This window comes from Biomphalaria glabrata, chromosome 6 (assembly GCF_947242115.1).
Source record: "Biomphalaria glabrata chromosome 6, xgBioGlab47.1, whole genome shotgun sequence".
In the NCBI taxonomy this organism is placed as follows: Eukaryota; Metazoa; Mollusca; class Gastropoda; family Planorbidae; genus Biomphalaria; species Biomphalaria glabrata.
In genome coordinates, this window is record NC_074716.1 from 15,159,621 (window position 1) to 15,182,603 (window position 22,983).

Genomic DNA, 22,983 nt, shown 5'->3' on the forward strand with positions numbered 1-22,983 from the left:
AAAACAAACACAACCTTATTAAATTATGCAAAATAAACAATATGGCCTTTATAAACTATAAACACTCAAATGGCTAACATAACAGGGCTGGCCTTAGATAATTGGAGGCACTAGAGGAAGTGAATTTGGTAGGTCCCAAATGAAATTTGAAAAAAATAAACAGCGAAAAAATAAAAGTATGCCATTAACTTAAAACCTAGTGCACTGTAACATTGACATTAGGCACACGTTTCACAAATTTTTTTCTCTAAAAAATTGTGTCCTGTACAAGGCCCCCACTAATCGAATGCCCTAGGTGGCTGCCTTGTTTGCCTATGCATAAGGCTGGCCCTGTGATCAGTGAGGAAATAATAATTACACTTTTCTTTTTGTCTACTCATGTAACATATTTCTAGAATTGTTAGTTAATAGCATATGATGTCAATGATCTTGAAAAGACCACCAATGCAATTTAGTATTCATAATAAGTAAGAAAATATAGTTCCTTAAATTTATATCTTGCTAAAAATTAAATTATAAAAGAATAAATATTGTCTATGTTCACCTTTGTTATCCTGTAGGTCTGTATATGGATGAACTGGATGTGACAGAAGAAGATAAAATAGAAACTGTGGATTTGTCAGATGATGGTAAGTCTTGATTTATGATAATGTTAAAGTTACATGTTTTTATGATAGTAATATTTGGGTACTAGTCATATTTGTCAGAAAAGTCTGGTTATTTCAAAATGTTTTTCTTTTATTATAAGAAGTTTGTTATATGCATGCCTATAAAACAGTGTAGTTTAGTTTCAGAATATAAAAAAAAAGGAGAATATATCCCTACAGGTACCTTCCATTGGCTAATCAATGGAAGATAAGGAGGATGAGTACTTTTTTAAACAAGAAATAGTTTACAATGAATCAAACTGTCTCCTAAAAACTTATCTCCCCTTCACTACTATACTATTGGTCCCTGAATTTATGGCCCAAGATATATGATTTATAACAATAATTGGCTTCTTTTTAATAGTAATTATAGGTTTAATGAGACAAAGTGTCTAAAAAGAAGTAGCTTACATCTCCTCTTTATTTGAGATCATACACAAATAGCAAGGCCAAAGTTTTATGCTAGATATATATATATATATATATATGTTCTTGTTCCAAATGTGTACACCATTTTATATTTCATGTTGCATCAAGTAAACAATGCTGTTATTCAATGAATTTAAATCAAACTCATTTATTGCCATGCATAATTTTTTTTTTATTAGAAAATTAATTAACTATTTTTATATGTTTGTAGAACTAGAAGATAGAGGCAAGTCAAATTCAGCAGCTCAAAAAGCCTTGAAAGGTACAGCTAAAGGAAAATCAGCTTCGGATAAAAAAGCAGCTAAGAAAAAGAAAAAGGAAAAACCTCCATCCAAGAAGAAGAAAGCTTCTCACAAATTGGAAATAGCTTCCCCCTCTTCCCCTTCGTCCATTACATCATCTTCAACCTTCCAATCACCTTCACCATCAAATCTTTCAGCAAAGTCACCTGAAGCCCAGTTTTCAGTTCATCCATCATCAGTAGCACCATTATCGTTGTCAGCAACAGTCTCTGGTGAAGGTAATATTGATGGCATTGCTTCCAATATAGTTCAAAAGAGTGTCAGTAAAGCACAAGTACAATTAGAGAAAGAGTCTCTAAACAAGGTAAACAAACTATCCTTAGATTCTGCTGCAGTTCACAAGGAATTTGAAATTTCTACAGATATCGAATTCCCAAAAACAAATACAAAATTAGATGCTGGAAAAGTTACTAATTCAGGATCAGGAACTAAATATGCAGAAGACATTACATCACGATTCATGGGAAATACTGTTGAGTTCCCTGCATTTGAAGATGATTTCAATGACTTCAATACTCCAAAAGTCAATATTTCTGATTCAAAAGTAAAATCTTCAGCAGCTGTAAATATTTCAGGCATTTCAACAAAAGGAAAAGGTCCCCAATTAAGTGGACCAGACATTAATTTTGGTGTTAATGAACCAAAATTTGATTCTAATCTTCCTAAAGTAAATGCAAATATTTCAGGTCCAAAATTACCATCAGCAGATGTCAATATTCCTGAAATATCAGTAAAAGGAAAAGGCCCTAAAATAAGCGGCCCAGACATTCATCTCGGTGGAAAGTTACCATCAGGTGATGCTCATCTTCCAGATGTAAAAGCTAATATTTCAGGTCCAAAATTACCTTCTGCAGATGTTGTTATTCCTGACATATCTGTAAAAGGCAAGGCTCCAAAACTAAGCAGCCCAGACATTCATTTTGATGGAAAACTACCATCTGGTGAAATTGATCTTCCTGATGTGAAGGCTGGAATTTCAGGACCCAAATTACCATCTGCAGATATCAATGTGCATGACCTATCCGTGAGTGGCAAGGCTCCTAAAATAAGTGGACCGGACATTCATATAGGAGGAAAACTACCATCTGGTGATATTGATCTTCCAAATGTAAAGGCTGGATTTTCAGGTGCAAAATTACCATCAGCTGATATCAATGTGCCTGACGTCTCCTTGAGTGGGAAGGCTCCAAAAATAAGTGGACCAGACATTCATTTCGGTGGTAAAGTACCATCTGGTGATATTAATCTTCCAGGTGTAAAGGCTGGATTTTCAGGTCCCAAATTACCATCTGCAGATATCAATGCACCCGATTTATCCGTAAGTGGAATAGCTCCAAAAGTAAGTGGACCAGACATTCATTTAGGTGGAAAACTACCATCAGGTGATATTGATCTTCCTGATGTAAAGGCTGGAATTTCAGGTCCCAAATTACCATCTGCAGATTTTGGCATTTCTGCACTCAAAGGCAAAGCTCCTAAAATCAGTGGACCAGACATACATATAGGTGGCAAACTACCTTCAGCTGATGCTCATCTTCCAGATGTAAATGCTGACATTTCAGGTCCTAAATTACCATCTGCTGAAGTCAATGTTCCTGGCATATCTGTCAAAGGAAAAGCCCCTAAAATAAGTGGACCAGACATTCATTTAGGTGGAAAACTACCATCTGGTGAAATTGATCTTCCAGATGTAAAGGCTGGAATTTCTGGACCAAAACTACCTTCAGCAGATGTGAAGATTCCAGACATATCAGGCCCAAAAGTTGACGTTCCCAAAATAAAGTCACCTGACATCAATGTAGGTGGTCACCTGCCATCAGGCGATTTGAAAGCCAATCTAGGAGGTGTTGATGTGGATTATGGTTTGGATGTAAATGTTGATGCAAAAATGAAGAAACCAAAAGACAAATCAAAAGGTGGTAAAAAATTTAAGATTCCTGGTCTTTCTTCTCTCAAAGCTAAATTTAGTGGACCAGATGCTCATCTAGAAGGAGAGCTGCCATCAATTGATGCTCATCTTCCTGATGTAAATGCAGATATTTCAGGTCCAAAATTACCATCAGCAGATGTCAATATTCCTGACATATCAGTAAAAGGAAAAGGCCCTAAAATAAGCGGCCCAGACATTCATCTCGGTGGAAAGTTACCATCAGGTGATGCTCATCTTCCAGATGTAAAAGCTAATATTTCAGGTCCAAAATTACCTTCTGCAGATGTTGATATTCCTGACATATCTGTAAAAGGCAAGGCTCCAAAACTAAGCGGCCCAGACATTCATTTTGATGGAAAACTACCATCTGGTGAAATTGATCTTCCCGACGTGAAGGCTGGAATTTCAGGTCCCAAATTACCATCTGCAGATATCAATGTGCCTGACCTATCCGTGAGTGGCAAGGCTCCTAAAATAAGTGGACCGGACATTCATATAGGAGGAAAACTACCATCTGGTGATATTGATCTTCCAAATGTAAAGGCTGGATTTTCAGGTCCCAAATTACCATCAGCTGATATCAATGTGCCTGACGTCTCCTTGAGTGGGAAGGCTCCAAAAATAAGTGGACCAGACATTCATTTCGGTGGTAAAGTACCATCTGGTGATATTGATCTTCCAGGTGTAAAGGCTGGATTTTCAGGTCCCAAATTACCATCTGCAGATATCAATGCACCAGATTTATCCGTAGGTGGAAAGGCTCCAAAAGTAAGTGGACCAGACATTCATTTAGGTGGAAAACTACCATCTGGTGATATTGATCTTCCTGATGTAAAGGCTGGAATTTCAGGTCCCAAATTACCATCTGCAGATTTTGGCATTTCTGCACTCAAAGGCAAAGCTCCTAAAATCAGTGGACCAGACATACATATAGGTGGCAAACTACCTTCAGCTGATGCTCATCTTCCAGATGTAAATGCTGACATTTCAGGTCCTAAATTACCATCTGCTGAAGTCAATGTTCCTGGCATATCTGTCAAAGGAAAAGCCCCTAAAATAAGTGGACCAGACATTCATTTAGGTGGAAAACTACCATCTGGTGAAATTGATCTTCCAGATGTAAAGGCTGGAATTTCTGGACCAAAACTACCTTCAGCAGATGTGAAGATTCCAGACATATCAGGCCCAAAAGTTGACGTTCCCAAAATAAAGTCACCTGAAATCAATGTGGGTGGTCACCTGCCATCAGGCGATTTGAAAGCCAATCTAGGAGGTGTTGATGTGGATTATGGTTTGGATGTAAATGTTGATGCAAAAATGAAGAAACCAAAAGACAAATCAAAAGGTGGTAAAAAATTTAAGATTCCTGGTCTTTCTTCTCTCAAAGCTAAATTTAGTGGACCAGATGCTCATCTAGAAGGAGAGCTGCCATCAGTTGATGCTCATCTTCCTGATGTAAATGCAGATATTTCAGGTCCAAAATTACCATCAGCAGATGTCAATATTCCTGACATATCAGTAAAAGGAAAAGGCCCTAAAATAAGCGGCCCAGACATTCATCTCGGTGGAAAGTTACCATCAGGTGATGCTCATCTTCCAGATGTAAAAGCTAATATTTCAGGTCCAAAATTACCATCTGCAGATGTTGATATTCCTGACATATCTGTAAAAGGCAAGGCTCCAAAACTAAGCGGCCCAGACATTCATTTTGATGGAAAACTACCATCTGGTGAAATTGATCTTCCCGATGTGAAGGCTGGAATTTCAGGTCCCAAATTACCATCTGCAGATATCAATGTGCCTGACCTATCCGTGAGTGGCAAGGCTCCTAAAATAAGTGGACCGGACATTCATATAGGAGGAAAACTACCATCTGGTGATATTGATCTTCCAAATGTAAAGGCTGGATTTTCAGGTCCCAAATTACCATCAGCTGATATCAATGTGCCTGACGTCTCCTTGAGTGGGAAGGCTCCAAAAATAAGTGGACCAGACATTCATTTCGGTGGTAAAGTACCATCTGGTGATATTGATCTTCCAGGTGTAAAGGCTGGATTTTCAGGTCCCAAATTACCATCTGCAGATATCAATGCACCCGATTTATCCGTAAGTGGAAAGGCTCCAAAAGTAAGTGGACCAGACATTCATTTAGGTGGAAAACTACCATCAGGTGATATTGATCTTCCTGATGTAAAGGCTGGAATTTCAGGTCCCAAATTACCATCTGCAGATTTTGGCATTTCTGCACTCAAAGGCAAAGCTCCTAAAATCAGTGGACCAGACATACATATAGGTGGCAAACTACCTTCAGCTGATGCTCATCTTCCAGATGTAAATGCTGACATTTCAGGTCCTAAATTACCATCTGCTGAAGTCAATGTTCCTGGCATATCTGTCAAAGGAAAAGCCCCTAAAATAAGTGGACCAGACATTCATTTAGGTGGAAAACTACCATCTGGTGAAATTGATCTTCCAGATGTAAAGGCTGGAATTTCTGGACCAAAACTACCTTCAGCAGATGTGAAGATTCCAGACATATCAGGCCCAAAAGTTGACGTTCCCAAAATAAAGTCACCTGAAATCAATGTGGGTGGTCACCTGCCATCAGGCGATTTGAAAGCCAATCTAGGAGGTGTTGATGTGGATTATGGTTTGGATGTAAATGTTGATGCAAAAATGAAGAAACCAAAAGACAAATCAAAAGGTGGTAAAAAATTTAAGATTCCTGGTCTTTCTTCTCTCAAAGCTAAATTTAGTGGACCAGATGCTCATCTAGAAGGAGAGCTGCCATCAGTTGATGCTCATCTTCCTGATGTAAATGCAGATATTTCAGGTCCAAAATTACCATCAGCAGATGTCAATATTCCTGACATATCAGTAAAAGGAAAAGGCCCTAAAATAAGCGGCCCAGACATTCATCTCGGTGGAAAGTTACCATCAGGTGATGCTCATCTTCCAGATGTAAAAGCTAATATTTCAGGTCCAAAATTACCATCTGCAGATGTTGATATTCCTGACATATCTGTAAAAGGCAAGGCTCCAAAACTAAGCGGCCCAGACATTCATTTTGATGGAAAACTACCATCTGGTGAAATTGATCTTCCCGATGTGAAGGCTGGAATTTCAGGTCCCAAATTACCATCTGCAGATATCAATGTGCCTGACCTATCCGTGAGTGGCAAGGCTCCTAAAATAAGTGGACCGGACATTCATATAGGAGGAAAACTACCATCTGGTGATATTGATCTTCCAAATGTAAAGGCTGGATTTTCAGGTCCCAAATTACCATCAGCTGATATCAATGTGCCTGACGTCTCCTTGAGTGGGAAGGCTCCAAAAATAAGTGGACCAGACATTCATTTCGGTGGTAAAGTACCATCTGGTGATATTGATCTTCCAGGTGTAAAGGCTGGATTTTCAGGTCCCAAATTACCATCTGCAGATATCAATGCACCCGATTTATCCGTAAGTGGAAAGGCTCCAAAAGTAAGTGGACCAGACATTCATTTAGGTGGAAAACTACCATCAGGTGATATTGATCTTCCTGATGTAAAGGCTGGAATTTCAGGTCCCAAATTACCATCTGCAGATTTTGGCATTTCTGCACTCAAAGGCAAAGCTCCTAAAATCAGTGGACCAGACATACATATAGGTGGCAAACTACCTTCAGCTGATGCTCATCTTCCAGATGTAAATGCTGACATTTCAGGTCCTAAATTACCATCTGCTGAAGTCAATGTTCCTGGCATATCTGTCAAAGGAAAAGCCCCTAAAATAAGTGGACCAGACATTCATTTAGGTGGAAAACTACCATCTGGTGAAATTGATCTTCCAGATGTAAAGGCTGGAATTTCTGGACCAAAACTACCTTCAGCAGATGTGAAGATTCCAGACATATCAGGCCCAAAAGTTGACGTTCCCAAAATAAAGTCACCTGACATCAATGTAGGTGGTCACCTGCCATCAGGCGATTTGAAAGCCAATCTAGGAGGTGTTGATGTGGATTATGGTTTGGATGTAAATGTTGATGCAAAAATGAAGAAACCAAAAGACAAATCAAAAGGTGGTAAAAAATTTAAGATTCCTGGTCTTTCTTCTCTCAAAGCTAAATTTAGTGGACCAGATGCTCATCTAGAAGGAGAGCTGCCATCAGTTGATGCTCATCTTCCTGATGTAAATGCAGATATTTCAGGTCCAAAATTACCATCAGCAGATGTCAATATTCCTGACATATCAGTAAAAGGAAAAGGCCCTAAAATAAGCGGCCCAGACATTCATCTCGGTGGAAAGTTACCATCAGGTGATGCTCATCTTCCAGATGTAAAAGCTAATATTTCAGGTCCAAAATTACCTTCTGCAGATGTTGATATTCCTGACATATCTGTAAAAGGCAAGGCTCCAAAACTAAGCGGCCCAGACATTCATTTTGATGGAAAACTACCATCTGGTGAAATTGATCTTCCCGACGTGAAGGCTGGAATTTCAGGTCCCAAATTACCATCTGCAGATATCAATGTGCCTGACCTATCCGTGAGTGGCAAGGCTCCTAAAATAAGTGGACCGGACATTCATATAGGAGGAAAACTACCATCTGGTGATATTGATCTTCCAAATGTAAAGGCTGGATTTTCAGGTCCCAAATTACCATCAGCTGATATCAATGTGCCTGACGTCTCCTTGAGTGGGAAGGCTCCAAAAATAAGTGGACCAGACATTCATTTCGGTGGTAAAGTACCATCTGGTGATATTGATCTTCCAGGTGTAAAGGCTGGATTTTCAGGTCCCAAATTACCATCTGCAGATATCAATGCACCAGATTTATCCGTAGGTGGAAAGGCTCCAAAAGTAAGTGGACCAGACATTCATTTAGGTGGAAAACTACCATCTGGTGATATTGATCTTCCTGATGTAAAGGCTGGAATTTCAGGTCCCAAATTACCATCTGCAGATTTTGGCATTTCTGCACTCAAAGGCAAAGCTCCTAAAATCAGTGGACCAGACATACATATAGGTGGCAAACTACCTTCAGCTGATGCTCATCTTCCAGATGTAAATGCTGACATTTCAGGTCCTAAATTACCATCTGCTGAAGTCAATGTTCCTGGCATATCTGTCAAAGGAAAAGCCCCTAAAATAAGTGGACCAGACATTCATTTAGGTGGAAAACTACCATCTGGTGAAATTGATCTTCCAGATGTAAAGGCTGGAATTTCTGGACCAAAACTACCTTCAGCAGATGTGAAGATTCCAGACATATCAGGCCCAAAAGTTGACGTTCCCAAAATAAAGTCACCTGAAATCAATGTGGGTGGTCACCTGCCATCAGGCGATTTGAAAGCCAATCTAGGAGGTGTTGATGTGGATTATGGTTTGGATGTAAATGTTGATGCAAAAATGAAGAAACCAAAAGACAAATCAAAAGGTGGTAAAAAATTTAAGATTCCTGGTCTTTCTTCTCTCAAAGCTAAATTTAGTGGACCAGATGCTCATCTAGAAGGAGAGCTGCCATCAGTTGATGCTCATCTTCCTGATGTAAATGCAGATATTTCAGGTCCAAAATTACCATCAGCAGATGTCAATATTCCTGACATATCAGTAAAAGGAAAAGGCCCTAAAATAAGCGGCCCAGACATTCATCTCGGTGGAAAGTTACCATCAGGTGATGCTCATCTTCCAGATGTAAAAGCTAATATTTCAGGTCCAAAATTACCATCTGCAGATGTTGATATTCCTGACATATCTGTAAAAGGCAAGGCTCCAAAACTAAGCGGCCCAGACATTCATTTTGATGGAAAACTACCATCTGGTGAAATTGATCTTCCCGATGTGAAGGCTGGAATTTCAGGTCCCAAATTACCATCTGCAGATATCAATGTGCCTGACCTATCCGTGAGTGGCAAGGCTCCTAAAATAAGTGGACCGGACATTCATATAGGAGGAAAACTACCATCTGGTGATATTGATCTTCCAAATGTAAAGGCTGGATTTTCAGGTCCCAAATTACCATCAGCTGATATCAATGTGCCTGACGTCTCCTTGAGTGGGAAGGCTCCAAAAATAAGTGGACCAGACATTCATTTCGGTGGTAAAGTACCATCTGGTGATATTGATCTTCCAGGTGTAAAGGCTGGATTTTCAGGTCCCAAATTACCATCTGCAGATATCAATGCACCCGATTTATCCGTAAGTGGAAAGGCTCCAAAAGTAAGTGGACCAGACATTCATTTAGGTGGAAAACTACCATCAGGTGATATTGATCTTCCTGATGTAAAGGCTGGAATTTCAGGTCCCAAATTACCATCTGCAGATTTTGGCATTTCTGCACTCAAAGGCAAAGCTCCTAAAATCAGTGGACCAGACATACATATAGGTGGCAAACTACCTTCAGCTGATGCTCATCTTCCAGATGTAAATGCTGACATTTCAGGTCCTAAATTACCATCTGCTGAAGTCAATGTTCCTGGCATATCTGTCAAAGGAAAAGCCCCTAAAATAAGTGGACCAGACATTCATTTAGGTGGAAAACTACCATCTGGTGAAATTGATCTTCCAGATGTAAAGGCTGGAATTTCTGGACCAAAACTACCTTCAGCAGATGTGAAGATTCCAGACATATCAGGCCCAAAAGTTGACGTTCCCAAAATAAAGTCACCTGACATCAATGTAGGTGGTCACCTGCCATCAGGCGATTTGAAAGCCAATCTAGGAGGTGTTGATGTGGATTATGGTTTGGATGTAAATGTTGATGCAAAAATGAAGAAACCAAAAGACAAATCAAAAGGTGGTAAAAAATTTAAGATTCCTGGTCTTTCTTCTCTCAAAGCTAAATTTAGTGGACCAGATGCTCATCTAGAAGGAGAGCTGCCATCAGTTGATGCTCATCTTCCTGATGTAAATGCAGATATTTCAGGTCCAAAATTACCATCAGCAGATGTCAATATTCCTGACATATCAGTAAAAGGAAAAGGCCCTAAAATAAGCGGCCCAGACATTCATCTCGGTGGAAAATTACCATCAGGTGATGCTCATCTTCCAGATGTAAAAGCTAATATTTCTGGTCCAAAATTACCTTCTGCAGATGTTGATATTCCTGACATATCTGTAAAAGGCAAGGCTCCAAAACTAAGCGGCCCAGACATTCATTTTGATGGAAAACTACCATCTGGTGAAATTGATCTTCCAGACGTGAAGGCTGGAATTTCAGGTCCCAAATTACCATCTGCAGATGTCAATGTGCCTGACCTTTCCGTGAGTGGCAAGGCTCCTAAAATAAGTGGACCGGACATTCATATAGGAGGAAAACTACCATCTGGTGATATTGATCTTCCAAATATAAAGGCTGGATTTTCAGGTCCCAAATTACCATCAGCTGATATCAATGTGCCTGACGTCTCCTTGAGTGGGAAGGCTCCAAAAATAAGTGGACCAGACATTCATTTCGGTGGTAAAGTACCATCTGGTGATATTGATCTTCCAGGTGTAAAGGCTGGATTTTCAGGTCCCAAATTACCATCTGCAGATATCAATGCACCCGATTTATCCGTAAGTGGAAAGGCTCCAAAAGTAAGTGGACCAGACATTCATTTAGGTGGAAAACTACCATCTGGTGATATTGATCTTCCTGATGTAAAGGCTGGAATTTCAGGTCCCAAATTACCATCTGCAGATTTTGGCATTTCTGCACTCAAAGGCAAAGCTCCTAAAATCAGTGGACCAGACATACATATAGGTGGCAAACTACCTTCAGCTGATGCTCATCTTCCAGATGTAAATGCTGACATTTCAGGTCCTAAATTACCATCTGCTGAAGTCAATGTTCCTGGCATATCTGTCAAAGGAAAAGCCCCTAAAATAAGTGGACCAGACATTCATTTAGGTGGAAAACTACCATCTGGTGAAATTGATCTTCCAGATGTAAAGGCTGGAATTTCTGGACCAAAACTACCTTCAGCAGATGTGAAGATTCCAGACATATCAGGCCCAAAAGTTGACGTTCCCAAAATAAAGTCACCTGACATCAATGTAGGTGGTCACCTGCCATCAGGCGATTTGAAAGCCAATCTAGGAGGTGTTGATGTGGATTATGGTTTGGATGTAAATGTTGATGCAAAAATGAAGAAACCAAAAGACAAATCAAAAGGTGGTAAAAAATTTAAGATTCCTGGTCTTTCTTCTCTCAAAGCTAAATTTAGTGGACCAGATGCTCATCTAGAAGGAGAGCTGCCATCAGTTGATGCTCATCTTCCTGATGTAAATGCAGATATTTCAGGTCCAAAATTACCATCAGCAGATGTCAATATTCCTGACATATCAGTAAAAGGAAAAGGCCCTAAAATAAGCGGCCCAGACATTCATCTCGGTGGAAAATTACCATCAGGTGATGCTCATCTTCCAGATGTAAAAGCTAATATTTCTGGTCCAAAATTACCTTCTGCAGATGTTGATATTCCTGACATATCTGTAAAAGGCAAGGCTCCAAAACTAAGCGGCCCAGACATTCATTTTGATGGAAAACTACCATCTGGTGAAATTGATCTTCCCGACGTGAAGGCTGGAATTTCAGGTCCCAAATTACCATCTGCAGATATCAATGTGCCTGACCTATCCTTGAGTGGCAAGGCTCCTAAAATAAGTGGACCGGACATTCATATAGGAGGAAAACTACCATCTGGTGATATTGATCTTCCAAATGTAAAGGCTGGATTTTCAGGTCCCAAATTACCATCAGCTGATATCAATGTGCCTGACGTCTCCTTGAGTGGGAAGGCTCCAAAAATAAGTGGACCAGACATTCATTTCGGTGGTAAAGTACCATCTGGTGATATTGATCTTCCAGGTGTAAAGGCTGGATTTTCAGGTCCCAAATTACCATCTGCAGATATCAATGCACCCGATTTATCCGTAAGTGGAAAGGCTCCAAAAGTAAGTGGACCAGACATTCATTTAGGTGGAAAACTACCATCTGGTGATATTGATCTTCCTGGTGTAAAGGCTGGAATTTCAGGTCCCAAATTACCATCTGCAGATTTTGGCATTTCTGCACTCAAAGGCAAAGCTCCTAAAATCAGTGGACCAGACATACATATAGGTGGCAAACTACCTTCAGCTGATGCTCATCTTCCAGATGTAAATGCTGACATTTCAGGTCCTAAATTACCATCTGCTGAAGTCAATGTTCCTGGCATATCTGTCAAAGGAAAAGCCCCTAAAATAAGTGGACCAGACATTCATTTAGGTGGAAAACTACCATCTGGTGAAATTGATCTTCCAGATGTAAAGGCTGGAATTTCTGGACCAAAACTACCTTCAGCAGATGTGAAGATTCCAGACATATCAGGCCCAAAAGTTGACGTTCCCAAAATAAAGTCACCTGACATCAATGTAGGTGGTCACCTGCCATCAGGCGATTTGAAAGCCAATCTAGGAGGTGTTGATGTGGATTATGGTTTGGATGTAAATGTTGATGCAAAAATGAAGAAACCAAAAGACAAATCAAAAGGTGGTAAAAAATTTAAGATTCCTGGTCTTTCTTCTCTCAAAGCTAAATTTAGTGGACCAGATGCTCATCTAGAAGGAGAGCTGCCATCAGTTGATGCTCATCTTCCTGATGTAAATGCAGATATTTCAGGTCCAAAATTACCATCAGCAGATGTCAATATTCCTGACATATCAGTAAAAGGAAAAGGCCCTAAAATAAGCGGCCCAGACATTCATCTCGGTGGAAAGTTACCATCAGGTGATGCTCATCTTCCAGATGTAAAAGCTAATATTTCAGGTCCAAAATTACCTTCTGCAGATGTTGATATTCCTGACATATCTGTAAAAGGCAAGGCTCCAAAACTAAGCGGCCCAGACATTCATTTTGATGGAAAACTACCATCTGGTGAAATTGATCTTCCCGACGTGAAGGCTGGAATTTCAGGTCCCAAATTACCATCTGCAGATATCAATGTGCCTGACCTATCCGTGAATGGCAAGGCTCCTAAAATAAGTGGACCGGACATTCATATAGGAGGAAAACTACCATCTGGTGATATTGATCTTCCAAATGTAAAGGCTGGATTTTCAGGTCCCAAATTACCATCAGCTGATATCAATGTGCCTGACGTCTCCTTGAGTGGGAAGGCTCCAAAAATAAGTGGACCAGACATTCATTTCGGTGGTAAAGTACCATCTGGTGATATTGATCTTCCAGGTGTAAAGGCTGGATTTTCAGGTCCCAAATTACCATCTGCAGATATCAATGCACCCGATTTATCCGTAAGTGGAAAGGCTCCAAAAGTAAGTGGACCAGACATTCATTTAGGTGGAAAACTACCATCTGGTGATATTGATCTTCCTGATGTAAAGGCTGGAATTTCAGGTCCCAAATTACCATCTGCAGATTTTGGCATTTCTGCACTCAAAGGCAAAGCTCCTAAAATCAGTGGACCAGACATACATATAGGTGGCAAACTACCTTCAGCTGATGCTCATCTTCCAGATGTAAATGCTGACATTTCAGGTCCTAAATTACCATCTGCTGAAGTCAATGTTCCTGGCATATCTGTCAAAGGAAAAGCCCCTAAAATAAGTGGACCAGACATTCATTTAGGTGGAAAACTACCATCTGGTGAAATTGATCTTCCAGATGTAAAGGCTGGAATTTCTGGACCAAAACTACCTTCAGCAGATGTGAAGATTCCAGACATATCAGGCCCAAAAGTTGACGTTCCCAAAATAAAGTCACCTGACATCAATGTAGGTGGTCACCTGCCATCAGGCGATTTGAAAGCCAATCTAGGAGGTGTTGATGTGGATTATGGTTTGGATGTAAATGTTGATGCAAAAATGAAGAAACCAAAAGACAAATCAAAAGGTGGTAAAAAATTTAAGATTCCTGGTCTTTCTTCTCTCAAAGCTAAATTTAGTGGACCAGATGCTCATCTAGAAGGAGAGCTGCCATCAGTTGATGCTCATCTTCCTGATGTAAATGCAGATATTTCAGGTCCAAAATTACCATCAGCAGATGTCAATATTCCTGACATATCAGTAAAAGGAAAAGGCCCTAAAATAAGCGGCCCAGACATTCATCTCGGTGGAAAATTACCATCAGGTGATGCTCATCTTCCAGATGTAAAAGCTAATATTTCTGGTCCAAAATTACCTTCTGCAGATGTTGATATTCCTGACATATCTGTAAAAGGCAAGGCTCCAAAACTAAGCGGCCCAGACATTCATTTTGATGGAAAACTACCATCTGGTGAAATTGATCTTCCAGACGTGAAGGCTGGAATTTCAGGTCCCAAATTACCATCTGCAGATGTCAATGTGCCTGACCTTTCCGTGAGTGGCAAGGCTCCTAAAATAAGTGGACCGGACATTCATATAGGAGGAAAACTACCATCTGGTGATATTGATCTTCCAAATATTAAGGCTGGATTTTCAGGTCCCAAATTACCATCAGCTGATATCAATGTGCCTGACGTCTCCTTGAGTGGGAAGGCTCCAAAAATAAGTGGACCAGACATTCATTTCGGTGGTAAAGTACCATCTGGTGATATTGATCTTCCAGGTGTAAAGGCTGGATTTTCAGGTCCCAAATTACCATCTGCAGATATCAATGCACCCGATTTATCCGTAAGTGGAAAGGCTCCAAAAGTAAGTGGACCAGACATTCATTTAGGTGGAAAACTACCATCTGGTGATATTGATCTTCCTGATGTAAAGGCTGGAATTTCAGGTCCCAAATTACCATCTGCAGATTTTGGCATTTCTGCACTCAAAGGCAAAGCTCCTAAAATCAGTGGACCAGACATACATATAGGTGGCAAACTACCTTCAGCTGATGCTCATCTTCCAGATGTAAATGCTGACATTTCAGGTCCTAAATTACCATCTGCTGAAGTCAATGTTCCTGGCATATCTGTCAAAGGAAAAGCCCCTAAAATAAGTGGACCAGACATTCATTTAGGTGGAAAACTACCATCTGGTGAAATTGATCTTCCAGATGTAAAGGCTGGAATTTCTGGACCAAAACTACCTTCAGCAGATGTGAAGATTCCAGACATATCAGGCCCAAAAGTTGACGTTCCCAAAATAAAGTCACCTGACATCAATGTAGGTGGTCACCTGCCATCAGGCGATTTGAAAGCCAATCTAGGAGGTGTTGATGTGGATTATGGTTTGGATGTAAATGTTGATGCAAAAATGAAGATACCAAAAGACAAATCAAAAGGTGGTAAAAAATTTAAGATTCCTGGTCTTTCTTCTCTCAAAGCTAAATTTAGTGGACCAGATGCTCATCTAGAAGGAGAGCTGCCATCAGTTGATGCTCATCTTCCTGATGTAAATGCAGATATTTCAGGTCCAAAATTACCATCAGCAGATGTCAATATTCCTGACATATCAGTAAAAGGAAAAGGCCCTAAAATAAGCGGCCCAGACATTCATCTCGGTGGAAAATTACCATCAGGTGATGCTCATCTTCCAGATGTAAAAGCTAATATTTCTGGTCCAAAATTACCTTCTGCAGATGTTGATATTCCTGACATATCTGTAAAAGGCAAGGCTCCAAAACTAAGCGGCCCAGACATTCATTTTGATGGAAAACTACCATCTGGTGAAATTGATCTTCCCGACGTGAAGGCTGGAATTTCAGGTCCCAAATTACCATCTGCAGATATCAATGTGCCTGACCTATCCTTGAGTGGCAAGGCTCCTAAAATAAGTGGACCGGACATTCATATAGGAGGAAAACTACCATCTGGTGATATTGATCTTCCAAATGTAAAGGCTGGATTTTCAGGTCCCAAATTACCATCAGCTGATATCAATGTGCCTGACGTCTCCTTGAGTGGGAAGGCTCCAAAAATAAGTGGACCAGACATTCATTTCGGTGGTAAAGTACCATCTGGTGATATTGATCTTCCAGGTGTAAAGGCTGGATTTTCAGGTCCCAAATTACCATCTGCAGATATCAATGCACCCGATTTATCCGTAAGTGGAAAGGCTCCAAAAGTAAGTGGACCAGACATTCATTTAGGTGGAAAACTACCATCTGGTGATATTGATCTTCCTGGTGTAAAGGCTGGAATTTCAGGTCCCAAATTACCATCTGCAGATTTTGGCATTTCTGCACTCAAAGGCAAAGCTCCTAAAATCAGTGGACCAGACATACATATAGGTGGCAAACTACCTTCAGCTGATGCTCATCTTCCAGATGTAAATGCTGACATTTCAGGTCCTAAATTACCATCTGCTGAAGTCAATGTTCCTGGCATATCTGTCAAAGGAAAAGCCCCTAAAATAAGTGGACCAGACATTCATTTAGGTGGAAAACTACCATCTGGTGAAATTGATCTTCCAGATGTAAAGGCTGGAATTTCTGGACCAAAACTACCTTCAGCAGATGTGAAGATTCCAGACATATCAGGCCCAAAAGTTGACGTTCCCAAAATAAAGTCACCTGACATCAATGTAGGTGGTCACCTGCCATCAGGCGATTTGAAAGCCAATCTAGGAGGTGTTGATGTGGATTATGGTTTGGATGTAAATGTTGATGCAAAAATGAAGAAACCAAAAGACAAATCAAAAGGTGGTAAAAAATTTAAGATTCCTGGTCTTTCTTCTCTCAAAGCTAAATTTAGTGGACCAGATGCTCATCTAGAAGGAGAGCTGCCATCAGTTGATGCTCATCTTCCTGATGTAAATGCAGATATTTCAGGTCCAAAATTACCATCAGCAGATGTCAATATTCCTGACATATCAGTAAAAGGAAAAGGCCCTAAAATAAGCGGCCCAGACATTCATCTCGGTGGAAAATTACCATCAGGTGATGCTCATCTTCCAGATGTAAAAGCTAATATTTCTGGTCCAAAATTACCTTCTGCAGATGTTGATATTCCTGACATATCTGTAAAAGGCAAGGCTCCAAAACTAAGCGGCCCAGACATTCATTTTGATGGAAAACTACCATCTGGTGAAATTGATCTTCCCGACGTGAAGGCTGGAATTTCAGGTCCCAAATTACCATCTGCAGATATCAATGTGCCTGACCTATCCTTGAGTGGCAAGGCTCCTAAAATAAGTGGACCGGACATTCATATAGGAGGAAAACTACCATCTGGTGATATTGATCTTCCAAATGTAAAGGCTGGATTTTCAGGTCCCAAATTACCATCAGCTGATATCAATGTGCCTGACGTCTCCTTGAGTGGGAAGGCTCCAAAAATAAGTGGACCAGACATTCATTTCGGTGGTAAAGTACCATCTGGTGATATTGATCTTCCAGGTGTAAAGGCTGGATTTTCAGGTCCCAAATTACCATCTGCAGATATCAATGCACCCGATTTATCCGTAAGTGGAAAGGCTCCAAAAGTAAGTGGACCAGACATTCATTTAGGTGGAAAACTACCATCTGGTGATATTGATCTTCCTGGTGTAAAGGCTGGAATTTCAGGTCCCAAATTACCATCTGCAGATTTTGGCATTTCTGCACTCAAAGGCAAAGCTCCTAAAATCAGTGGACCAGACATACATATAGGTTGCAAACTACCTTCAGCTGATGCTCATCTTCCAGATGTAAATGCTGACATTTCAGGTCCTAAATTACCATCTGCTGAAGTCAATGTTCCTGGCATATCTGTCAAAGGAAAAGCCCCTAAAATAAGTGGACCAGACATTCATTTAGGTGGAAAACTACCATCTGGTGAAATTGATCTTCCAGATGTAAAGGCTGGAATTTCTGGACCAAAACTACCTTCAGCAGATGTGAAGATTCCAGACATATCAGGCCCAAAAGTTGACGTTCCCAAAATAAAGTCACCTGACATCAATGTAGGTGGTCACCTGCCATCAGGCGATTTGAAAGCCAATCTAGGAGGTGTTGATGTGGATTATGGTTTGGATGTAAATGTTGATGCAAAAATGAAGAAACCAAAAGACAAATCAAAAGGTGGTAAAAAATTTAAGATTCCTGGTCTTTCTTCTCTCAAAGCTAAATTTAGTGGACCAGATGCTCATCTAGAAGGAGAGCTGCCATCAGTTGATGCTCATCTTCCTGATGTAAATGCAGATATTTCAGGTCCAAAATTACCATCAGCAGATGTCAATATTCCTGACATATCAGTAAAAGGAAAAGGCCCTAAAATAAGCGGCCCAGACATTCATCTCGGTGGAAAGTTACCATCAGGTGATGCTCATCTTCCAGATGTAAAAGCTAATATTTCAGGTCCAAAATTACCTTCTGCAGATGTTGATATTCCTGACATATCTGTAAAAGGCAAGGCTCCAAAACTAAGCGGCCCAGACATTCATTTTGATGGAAAACTACCATCTGGTGAAATTGATCTTCCCGACGTGAAGGCTGGAATTTCAGGTCCCAAATTACCATCTGCAGATATCAATGTGCCTGACCTATCCGTGAATGGCAAGGCTCCTAAAATAAGTGGACCGGACATTCATATAGGAGGAAAACTACCATCTGGTGATATTGATCTTCCAAATGTAAAGGCTGGATTTTCAGGTCCCAAATTACCATCAGCTGATATCAATGTGCCTGACGTCTCCTTGAGTGGGAAGGCTCCAAAAATAAGTGGACCAGACATTCATTTCGGTGGTAAAGTACCATCTGGTGATATTGATCTTCCAGGTGTAAAGGCTGGATTTTCAGGTCCCAAATTACCATCTGCAGATATCAATGCACCCGATTTATCCGTAAGTGGAAAGGCTCCAAAAGTAAGTGGACCAGACATTCATTTAGGTGGAAAACTACCATCTGGTGATATTGATCTTCCTGATGTAAAGGCTGGAATTTCAGGTCCCAAATTACCATCTGCAGATTTTGGCATTTCTGCACTCAAAGGCAAAGCTCCTAAAATCAGTGGACCAGACATACATATAGGTGGCAAACTACCTTCAGCTGATGCTCATCTTCCAGATGTAAATGCTGACATTTCAGGTCCTAAATTACCATCTGCTGAAGTCAATGTTCCTGGCATATCTGTCAAAGGAAAAGCCCCTAAAATAAGTGGACCAGACATTCATTTAGGTGGAAAACTACCATCTGGTGAAATTGATCTTCCAGATGTAAAGGCTGGAATTTCTGGACCAAAACTACCTTCAGCAGATGTGAAGATTCCAGACATATCAGGCCCAAAAGTTGACGTTCCCAAAATAAAGTCACCTGACATCAATGTAGGTGGTCACCTGCCATCAGGCGATTTGAAAGCCAATCTAGGAGGTGTTGATGTGGATTATGGTTTGGATGTAAATGTTGATGCAAAAATGAAGAAACCAAAAGACAAATCAAAAGGTGGTAAAAAATTTAAGATTCCTGGTCTTTCTTCTCTCAAAGCTAAATTTAGTGGACCAGATGCTCATCTAGAAGGAGAGCTGCCATCAGTTGATGCTCATCTTCCTGATGTAAATGCAGATATTTCAGGTCCAAAATTACCATCAGCAGATGTCAATATTCCTGACATATCAGTAAAAGGAAAAGGCCCTAAAATAAGCGGCCCAGACATTCATCTCGGTGGAAAATTACCATCAGGTGATGCTCATCTTCCAGATGTAAAAGCTAATATTTCTGGTCCAAAATTACCTTCTGCAGATGTTGATATTCCTGACATATCTGTAAAAGGCAAGGCTCCAAAACTAAGCGGCCCAGACATTCATTTTGATGGAAAACTACCATCTGGTGAAATTGATCTTCCAGACGTGAAGGCTGGAATTTCAGGTCCCAAATTACCATCTGCAGATGTCAATGTGCCTGACCTTTCCGTGAGTGGCAAGGCTCCTAAAATAAGTGGACCGGACATTCATATAGGAGGAAAACTACCATCTGGTGATATTGATCTTCCAAATATAAAGGCTGGATTTTCAGGTCCCAAATTACCATCAGCTGATATCAATGTGCCTGACGTCTCCTTGAGTGGGAAGGCTCCAAAAATAAGTGGACCAGACATTCATTTCGGTGGTAAAGTACCATCTGGTGATATTGATCTTCCAGGTGTAAAGGCTGGATTTTCAGGTCCCAAATTACCATCTGCAGATATCAATGCACCCGATTTATCCGTAAGTGGAAAGGCTCCAAAAGTAAGTGGACCAGACATTCATTTAGGTGGAAAACTACCATCTGGTGATATTGATCTTCCTGATGTAAAGGCTGGAATTTCAGGTCCCAAATTACCATCTGCAGATTTTGGCATTTCTGCACTCAAAGGCAAAGCTCCTAAAATCAGTGGACCAGACATACATATAGGTGGCAAACTACCTTCAGCTGATGCTCATCTTCCAGATGTAAATGCTGACATTTCAGGTCCTAAATTACCATCTGCTGAAGTCAATGTTCCTGGCATATCTGTCAAAGGAAAAGCCCCTAAAATAAGTGGACCAGACATTCATTTAGGTGGAAAACTACCATCTGGTGAAATTGATCTTCCAGATGTAAAGGCTGGAATTTCTGGACCAAAACTACCTTCAGCAGATGTGAAGATTCCAGACATATCAGGCCCAAAAGTTGACGTTCCCAAAATAAAGTCACCTGACATCAATGTAGGTGGTCACCTGCCATCAGGCGATTTGAAAGCCAATCTTAATGTTGATATGGATGTAAATGCTGATGCAAAAGTTTCAGGAGTAAAATTGAAAAAGTCTAAAAAGGATAAAATAAAGGTTGAAAAAGACAAATCTAAAAGTGATGGTAAATCAAAAGTTTCAAAAAAAATTAGTAATTGGTTTCACAAGAAAGAGAAATCTGTGAAAACTGGTGAACTTGATGCTTCTTTAACTTTTCCTGGTGAAATTTCAATATCTAGTGCACCATTGACTGTTGATGAGCATATAACAGCTGATCATCAGTTGACAAACCTGAACTTAAGCCCAAGTAGCACTCTTGAAACTGATTTAAGTGTTTATCCTCTTAACAAACCTAATGTCAAAGTGGACATTAAAGGTGGTGATATTAACAAGAACTCAAAACAATTTCATGGAAAAGGAGACATTAACAAACCTGATTTCAATCTTGATGTCAATACAGCTGTAACCCCACTTGCATTGAATACGTCAGTGTCTGGTAAACATTCTTCAGAAAAATCGTTGGACTTAAATACAGCTGTAGTAGGTGTTAATTCACCATCAGCGAATTTTGACCTTAATTCAAATCTTGACATTGAAAAGCATGGAGATAAATCATTAGAACTTTCTGGAGGAAGTCAAGAGCTTCAGCTTCCTAACATAAGCATTTCTACATCAAATGAGGATTCAGATGATGGACATGATCCTTCAGACAGAAGCGGTAAAATCAAAAAGATATCATTGGGCTCACGACTCAAAACTGCCATTCTTGGGAAAAAAAGCAGCGAAGGAGCAGAGAAAAGCCCAAAGTCACCTGTCTCGGGAAATATCGAAGTAACAGCTCCGACCATTAAAGGTGGTTACCATAAACCACTGGAACATTGCTCTCCTGATCATCCTGTGTTGTCTTTGGCATCTAACCTAGTTATCGATGACTCTGTTTTATCTGCCAGACTGAATGATAGTGGTGCAAAGCTCCCACATGAGAGAGTAGATTTCAGCTGTCAGTGTGATGATCTGGAGTGGACTGAAAATTTAGACATGCCTGAGGCTTCAGGTGTTGCAAAGCTTCATCAGGCTGGAGACACCAGATTGGAAGCTGATCTGTCCTCTATACAACTAGACATTGCTAATGAGTTTAACAGTCAAGTAACACCTAAGGTTTCCTCTGAGTTTCCTGTTGGCTTGACAACATCAGTGAAAGCAGGTGAGACATTAAACTTGTTAAGTTACGAAATAAAGTAGTTTGTACCCAAGAGAATTCTGGTTCAACAAGATCCATAAAATTAAAAGTCTAGAACATTAAAACATCTTTTAGATCAATTTTAGGCTCTCACTAAACATTTTCTGGGTAAATACTTTCTTATTTTTATTTGCCCTACAATTTGTGTGTATACACAATATAGTTTCAGTAGACTAAAGTTTATACAACAAAAGGTTATTGAGAAGAAGTTGATTGTTGATTTCAATATATTTTAATAAGCACTATCATAAACAAAACAAACAAATTGTTATTGTAACCAATGGTCTATTTGTAAGCTTTTATTTTCATATAGTTAGAAAAAGGAAATTGGGTAAAAAATAATATATATACACCTTTTTATTTGTACAAAGCTTATATCAACTCACTCCATCTGTCTGTATATCTGGTAAAAAGTTTGTATTCCTTATTTCTCCCACACCCATTCTCGGACCAAGTTGAAACTTTGCAAAATTATTCATTAGCATAGACTAGACATGAATCAATAAAAAAATAAGTCAATTAATTACTAAAAATTAATTATTTTGTTTAACCTACAAGGGAAATTAATCCTTCATTATTTACAGATACAGCGAAATATGTAGGTTTTTGTCCCATTGAACATGTTGTTTCTCCCACACCCATTCTCAGATCAAGTTGAAACTTTGCAATCATTTATTGTACCTAACAAAACATGAATCAATTAAAAAATTAAGAGATATAAAGTGCAGAGGTTTTTCCATTAGATTGCTTTGTATTTTAAAAAAATAATTTTTTTTTTATTTTGCTTTTGTTTTGTTTTACTGCTTATTTAAAACAATGCTCTACGTCTTTCTTGAAGAGACTTTCTAAGGTCACATTGACATAATTTCATATTTT

General features: G+C 39.8%; 1 protein-coding gene across 6 annotated transcripts in view; it reads left to right on the forward strand.

Annotated features, from left to right (window-relative positions):
• Positions 1 to 22,983, forward strand: part of LOC106057601 (neuroblast differentiation-associated protein AHNAK-like) — a 103,870-nt gene that overhangs the window by 76,120 nt on the left and 4,767 nt on the right. For all 6 annotated transcript variants that reach the window (XM_056032048.1, XM_056032046.1, XM_056032051.1 and 3 more), the window contains 3 exons: positions 561 to 629; positions 1,288 to 2,466; positions 2,761 to 22,071. In XM_056032048.1, the coding sequence (XP_055888023.1) occupies positions 561 to 629; positions 1,288 to 2,466; positions 2,761 to 22,071 (20,559 nt within the window). The remainder of the gene's footprint in view (positions 1 to 560; positions 630 to 1,287; positions 2,467 to 2,760; positions 22,072 to 22,983) is intronic.